Consider the following 7,864-nt stretch of genomic DNA (forward strand, 5'->3'; position numbering starts at 1 on the left):
TAATGATGATATATATATATATATTTATATATATATATATATATATATATATATATATATATACCTATGATATAGGTACTTGAGTACCCATGCTCAGCTTTTACGAAACAGGTTAGACTCGCTGACAGGTAATTCAGATTTATGGCCGATTTAAACTTACAAACCTAGCAGTGCCCAAACGCACTAATTTATAATAAGGGCAAGTAATAAGGGCAGAAATGATATTAATATTGGTAAAGACGAATGTCGGAGACGGAAGTGCAATGAAGATGAAAGATGATATTCATTGATGTTATATCGCATTTTAGTAAAAGAATTTGAAGGCCACACTGCAGATGGCGTGAATGCTACTGCTCATCATCACGCAGCTTGGATCAATCATGTACGACGTATGATGTGTATTATCCATAAATGAGGCGATTAAGCTATATCGTACAAGTTCTTGCTTTTAGTTGCTTTAGTATATTGAGTATAGTTTGTTTTTAGTATATTTATTTGGTAATGATATTTTTTGCCTCAGGGTCGAGAGTACTCTATGTTAGTAACAGTGGCATTCGTTAGGCTTTTAATTTAGCGAATTATCAGAAACCGCTTCGTGTCTTAGTGTGGGCTCTGCTTCTGCGACAGTGCTCTGTCTTCACTTTCCTATCATTGATGTGGCAGCATTGCTAAATTCTGTTACCTTGTGGAAAAACACCAATCTTTGATCTAGAAAGCTGCTGTGATTGGCTTAGATCATCAAATAAAATACTGAGAATATTGCATAATAAAATAGGAAAAACGTATCAACTTGCGAATTAGTTTGATAAAAGAACATAAGGAAGTCTTGTGTGAAATGGATGAAAGATGTACAAGAAGAACAAATATTTGTTGAATTAGTAATGTGAATAAGGAAAAGAACACACAATAGGCCTACCAAGTGTTACGTTCAACTATCCTACGCGAAGTAGATTGTGCAAATCCACTCAAAAAGTTTATCAAACAAAAGCAAAACATTAACAGCAAATGAAAATGGTAGCCAGCAAACAGAAAATGTAACTATGATTAAGATTTAACATAAATATTTACAGCATTACACAAGATCCACCGAATACTCACGGCACACCAAAACTAATGGGTAATAAAAGAAGTTCTTACGAAGAAGTACGTCGAATTGACTTCACAAACTTTTATGCAGCGAGGGACAGATGACGTTCCTTAGTTTTTTATATAAAAGGTTGACATGTAGGATCAGAGCTTCTGATGATGAAGAGATGAATTCCCTGAACTTCTTTATCTTCTTCAAGATACTCTATCGTTGCGTGTAGTCACTATATTTCAGAGTCAGAGGGTGTAGCTGAAAAATGTCTCCAAACACCAACGGTGTCTTGTCTCTCCCGCTTGCTTGATTGATTGCCTAACCTTATGTTAGGCACGGGTTCTTGCGTTGGCAGCCTGTAAATCTCCTACTCGTCTACTGTCCTTTATATAAGCGGGACCAATACTCCCGAATGTTCGTGACGCATTAGAAGCACCCAGGACTAGCATACGCAACATGACGCTACGCGACGGACCCATGCCCGAATCATTTTGTATTGTATAGCTCTCGCCCGTCAGACGGCTGGCGCCGAAGTAGACTAAAACTCCCGTAGAACACGGCGATATTTTCGTGTTACAATTACATAAACATATGTAAAAAATGAATTGTTTTACTTTATACATTAACATACATGGAAAAATAAGACATTTTCATAAGTTTTGTAATACAATATATATAAATTTAACGTAACATATAACACCAAGCAAGCACTACTACCTTTTTGAGCACTAATGCAGATTAGTTTTTCCGCTCCTCTTCGTGTCACTGAATATTTTATTTCTACATGGTTGGGAGCTGAACAGAATAATTAGACATGGTTTTAAATTTGCATTTCCGTTAATTATTCAGAAAGAATTATAATTCTAGGTCAAAGGTCAGGCTCTAAAATATGGAATATGATAATTACCTTATGTACGAATAAGTCAGTGGGTTTTTTTTTTTTTTTTTTTTTTTTTTTTTTTTTTTTTTTTTTTTTTTTTTTTTAATGAAAGGTACATGGAGTCGCTGTTTAGCTCGTACAAAATTGGCTATCTGAATTATTCCTAATTTCTGTGTGAGGGCAGACTAATTTTATGGGTTTATACTTGATATTTCCTATGGTTTTTAATAGTAAAATGCCATCCAGCTTTCATAGAAAAAGTGGAAAGTTGAATGACTTATTTCCTGTCCACTGAGAAAAAAATGATTACCCTGAATTTTAAATTGATATTTCTTTGATATTTAATTATCCATATAACTGATTTAGCTGGAGAGTATTATTCGGAATTTTGGGAGTGTTTAACCTACTTTATCCATTAGCTAAAAGTTCTTCATCCTAACTTTGCAGGGAATCAGGCGAGAGTTATCTTCACAACCCATTATTAGGGTCAGGTCAGACGACCACGTCGGAAGGAATTGGCGAGAGCGACACTGCAGCATCTCCTGCCACAAGTTCTAAAGCTGCTACCGCTGCTGCTTCTACTGTTCCTACTTCTATTCCTGCCGATACCTCTGCTACTGCCTCTACGACCGGTTCTACGGTGTTGATTATACCCGCTGGGGAGAAAAAGGTGAGTGGCGATGGCCTTCTTCCTGTTCAGACTATATATTTGCAACGAGAAAGGAACCGCGACCATTACTGCCATACGCCTCTCTAAAATGGGAATTGTTATGTTTCTGTAAGTTTTTCCTTTAAAATAAAAGAGGCAAATGGAATCATTAAAGTGAATATTTAAAAGATTTACTGTAGTTTCCCGTGTTAGATCTGGAAATATGATTTCGACCTATTGGTCCTACACTGATTATTTCACAATGAAAGGCATGCCGGAAACATAACAAATGAAAGAAAAATAAAGAGGTTTTTGGCTAACGTTAGAAATAAGCTCTTTAGCTTTTCGAAAAGTGCTGGTGAAGCTGAACCTGTTTTTTAAAAGGTGCTTATTATATCAGGAAAAAAAAACTGCAAGTGTTTGGTCATGGGGAGTTATTAATTTAATTCTTTTTATCTATATTCAGAGTTCAAATTTGATAGATGCAAAGAAAAAGATATATTCTTGCAAATGTTTCTTGATTCCTAAAATACTTAGCCAATTTAGTAAAGATATTACGAGTGGTTAATTTAAAGAAGCAACTATGTTAATATTAAATTTCAAAGCATTGGAGCTTCTAGATGAAGTAATTTATTATGGATTATTGAAAGGTAATCGACTGATAATAATATTTTAAATGATGGCATCCATTTCAAATTATATGTCGCTTTATTAACTTCCATGATTTGATTAATCAATTTTCTACGGAAAATTCGGTAATTTATTAACGAATGTCAATCAAATTCACTAGGGGTAGAGAAGTTAGTACCTTTTTTCAGTATTTTGGTTGCGAAAGAGTTTTTATTAAGCAGTTATTGTTGAAATACTGCCATTATATCAAAAACATTATCTGTGAAAAAAATAATCATCTTGTGCAAGAAATTCCTTTCGACAATTTTTCCTGGGTTTTGTTTTAATGAATTGAGTTCGAACTAATTTGAATTGTATATAACAATATGAAAATGGATGAAACATTTAAATGGAATGTTTAAATATGCCCTTTTACGTATATTATCTTAAAAATCACATCCAGGATGTTTGAAATATTAATACTATTTTATCTTTTAAAAATTGAAAAAAAAAATGTATAGGACTTCAGTTAAATGTGACTGTCTCTTACTATTCATATGTTAAAAATTGGTGATATTATTTGTTGTATATTTCTTCGAATGGGGAATATTTACCCAGAGATATTTTTTTCAGTTGGGGTTTACTTTACTGTGATCTATCATATCACACAAATACCACTTTTTAACTATTATTATTCACTGACCCTCTGCAGCTATAGTCAATTCTTTCTAGCGAGGCAGATTTGCACCGACTCGCAGGGGTGCCCTTTTAGCTCGGATAAGTTTCCTGATCGTTGATTGGTTGGACAAGATAATTCTAACTAATCAGATAACAGGAAACTTTTCCGAGCTAAAAGGGCACCGCTGAGAGTCTGTGCAAATGCGCCTCATTAAAAAAAATTGAGTATAGTTACGGAATCAGTTAACTTCGTTGATCTATGGACATACGAGAATCGGAAGAGAATTCATTAACCTAAGTTCAAAATAAAAATTCATATTTGGTTCGTCGGCTTTAGAATAATATGCATTGGCTTAACTTTACTAAATACTTTATTATTTTTACAAATTCAATATTAATGAGAAAAAAATAGATTACATGAATATTTGATTCGACATAGAAACCGATCATATTTATTTACTTGTTATTGATCTACTCTATAATCTATATGGAATTATTACTTGTCAAAGCAGAATGGATTGAAAATAACGTTGTGTCACTCCCATTTCTGTCAGTGTCAAAAATGAAATGCCACTATTTATGATTCAGTAAGGTAATTTGGAAAAAAATAACTCCTATTTAATACACAACTTGTTTTATTTGGCTCAAGTTATATTGATTTATATAAAAAAACAAAGCACTGTGTTTTGAATTACAGCCGGTCCCGTATCGATATGTTTTATAACACTTATAAACAAAGAAACCAAATAATGTTGCATTATGAATTATTTGGCAAATTATGTAGTTTTGCTATAGCCTGTAAGTGATATGGTTAGAATGGAATTTAGTAAACAATGAACTTGTTTAGGCCTCAAGCAATAGTAAAAATTTGTTTCAAGTGGAATGGGCAAGAACCAAAACTCTCGAATTTCTCGTTGATAATGCTGCTTGCTTGCTTGCTCCCTGAGGGTTTGCCTAAGATCTATGTCGACATGATCCAAACTTTTCGCCTCAGAACCAAAAAAGTTTTAATCGCCCCATTTCGCTTTCTTTTCCAGAGGAGTTAGAGGGATCTTTTGACACTTCTATATTTTGAAGAAAGTTACATTGCTCTCAATTATCAGTGAATAACTCCCGCCTTTGTCTGTTGGTTTCAAAAGGATAATTATATCTATTATCGGATGTTAGCTTTATGTATATGATAGATATATCACAAGTTCTATTTCTATTCAATTAAACAAAATGTTAACCCCCCCCTTCTCTCTCTCTCTCTCTCTCTCTCTCTCTCTCTCTCTCTCTCTCTCTCTCTCTCTCTCTCTCTCTCTAAATTCTTGTATATATTTATAGATTTATGCGTATCTTGTAGTAGACTTTACATATTGATAAAATCACTACTTTCATGAACTGAATCAATTTTTGCATAGTGGTATACACTATTGGAATAATCTTTTTTTTCTGAAATATATACTTTTTCGACTTTAATAGAACACAAAATTTATTTACATTTTCTAACCAAACAGTTAAATGTGACTTTTTCTGTTACGGGGAGAATTCGTGTTATCCAGAAAAAAATATGTGTTCTCTTTATTTTGTGCTGTTCGGTTAAGGAATAAGCTTTATGAAACAGCGAATCTCAATTTTCTAGTGACTTGCAGCCAGCCACCGAGCTGGATGGAACTAAGGTCATATAAAGAACTTTTTTCTTTCATGGTTAAATTTCAATGTGGGACTTTTCTTATTAATTGCGTCGTCTGATTATATGCTATAAAAGGGAGGGAGAAGAAACTTTAAAAAGTAAAACGTCATTTCGATGTTCTGAATCTCTTCTAAGAAAAGAAGAGAAAATTTGTATTGAATATAGTGAGCTGTTGAAATACAAAGTATATATATATATATATATATATATATATATATATATATATATATATATATACACATATATATATATATATATATATATATATATATATATGTATATATATATGTATATATATATATATATATATATATATATATATATGTTTGTGTGTGTGTGTATATATATTAAAAAGCATAAAGGCATTTCATCAACTTCCTTGAGTAACTGTAGTGGTTCTTTCACGCACGGCCAATATACCAAAGTATCTTGATATTTTTACTGTGGTTTAGATTACATAAATTTGCTTTTAATCATGTAAACTTTAATTGATTTGGAGTTCATTTGTGTGATATTTTTTCTTGTAAAAAAAAATATGTATGGCAAGCTGACTTAATTTCCTACAAAATAGAAACGAAAGATTTATAATAAATTCTTTATTACGTGTTCCATTATCACCATCTTGAAAATTTGACCGGAACTATTTCAAATTTAATAGAATTTTATAAAATTGCAACAGCAAAAAACAAAAAAAAAAATTGATACGAGGAAAAAATACATAAAAGGAATAAAATTTTGAAGATAGGATCATGTTAGCTTCTTCAAAAAGAAAGCATTTTCACCCAATTTAAACTTCAGAAGTTCCATCGATTCGACTTGGAGATTACGCAGATCCTCCTGTAAAGTTGTTTAGCGGGAACAAAACTTCTCGAAAACTGTTTGTTATTGACACTCATAAAAAAAGAAAAGCCTGGTAGTATTAACATAATAGCTATTAACATGATAGCTATTTAAAGTCAAAGGATGATCATAAATTGTAAAAAATTAAAACGTTTGCAAAGCATGATCAAGATGTTATACGAACTTCAATACTCTAGATAATGCTAAGTTCTGAAATAAGCCTGTCAAACAATTTGCCACAACTTAACACGAAACTCACCGTTAAGGATACTTAACCATAATAAGACATTTCATATAACTAAATGGCAGTAAATTGAAACCAATCAAACAAATCTTTTCTCCAATGGAATTATCAGACCCGAGGGACAAAAGAACTGAGATCATGGGTTTTTAATGTGCACACCTCATGAGGCAGTTCCCAGGGGCATTGAGTATGACACGATTTTAACCGTAAGACTTTTTTTTTAATGTAGATTTTTTTTTTCTTAAACAAAGATATATTTTTTGGTCAGAAAACTCTCTGACATTTTATTGGATTCTGATTTCTAAATTTAGATTTCTATTCATATTAGACCTTCTCTCATTTATTTTGTATCACTTATATTTTATATTTCGTATTATATTATTCCCTTCTGAATTTATTCGGACCAGCTGGATAATCTCCCCCCTTTAAGTAAATAATAATAACAAACATATCAAGGAGCGCGTCCGCGGCTCAAATTGTAAACAATATTCAAAGTGTGCTGAATAACAGAATAAAACATATTTAGCTGATATATTACATTGTTTTAAAATGACATCAATAATAGTTCGAAAATGCATACACTCTACGCCATTCGTTTTTTATTAATTTATCAGAAGGGGTTATTAATTTTGATATGTATAAGATACAAAAAAGAGGTAGACACGAGAGAGAGAGAGAGAGAGAGAGAGAGAGAGAGAGAGAGAGAGAGAGAGAGAGAGAGAGTAACACATTTTTAGAAAAGATGGAAATTTCAAAATGTAGGGTGTGGGGAAAAGGAAGAGGAAGTCGATTGGTTGTGGTCGATGAGAAAGGGAAGACGCCCTCCTAGATTTATGATTACGGTTCGAGTAGCCAAGGAAAGAAGTTATTCGTCTTGGAAATCAGGCCATCGGGACTCTTACGAGGACCAGGTTACTGATATTAAGTGGGGAACTTTCTTTTTTATTTATGAGCGTTAAACTTGCATTTGAGGAAAGATTTGAAAATTGTGAATGCCGCTATAAATCTAATTATTCAATACAACTAAAAAACAATAGGAATAAAAGATGGAGTTTAATTGACTTAATACGACCTTTCGGAGAGCATCCAAAAGTAGATTTGGATATAGAAATTCGAATAATAGAGGAAGAAGTTGGGAATATATGCAGTAATGTCACTGAAGTAAAATATTAATACCTGTATTTTCATATCATAGAAGATGAAAGTTCAAG

The 7,864-nt window shown here is 32.5% G+C and overlaps 1 protein-coding gene across 1 annotated transcript in view; it reads left to right on the plus strand.

Annotated features, from left to right (window-relative positions):
- Window positions 1-7,864, plus strand: part of LOC137619891 (potassium voltage-gated channel subfamily H member 2-like) — a 913,085-nt gene that overhangs the window by 709,839 nt on the left and 195,382 nt on the right. The window contains exon 6 of the mRNA XM_068350179.1: window positions 2,406-2,628. Coding sequence (XP_068206280.1) covers window positions 2,406-2,628 — 223 coding nt within the window. The remainder of the gene's footprint in view (window positions 1-2,405; window positions 2,629-7,864) is intronic.

The sequence above is a fragment of the Palaemon carinicauda genome, chromosome 26 (genome assembly GCF_036898095.1).
Source record: "Palaemon carinicauda isolate YSFRI2023 chromosome 26, ASM3689809v2, whole genome shotgun sequence".
Taxonomy (NCBI): Eukaryota; Metazoa; Arthropoda; class Malacostraca; order Decapoda; family Palaemonidae; genus Palaemon; species Palaemon carinicauda.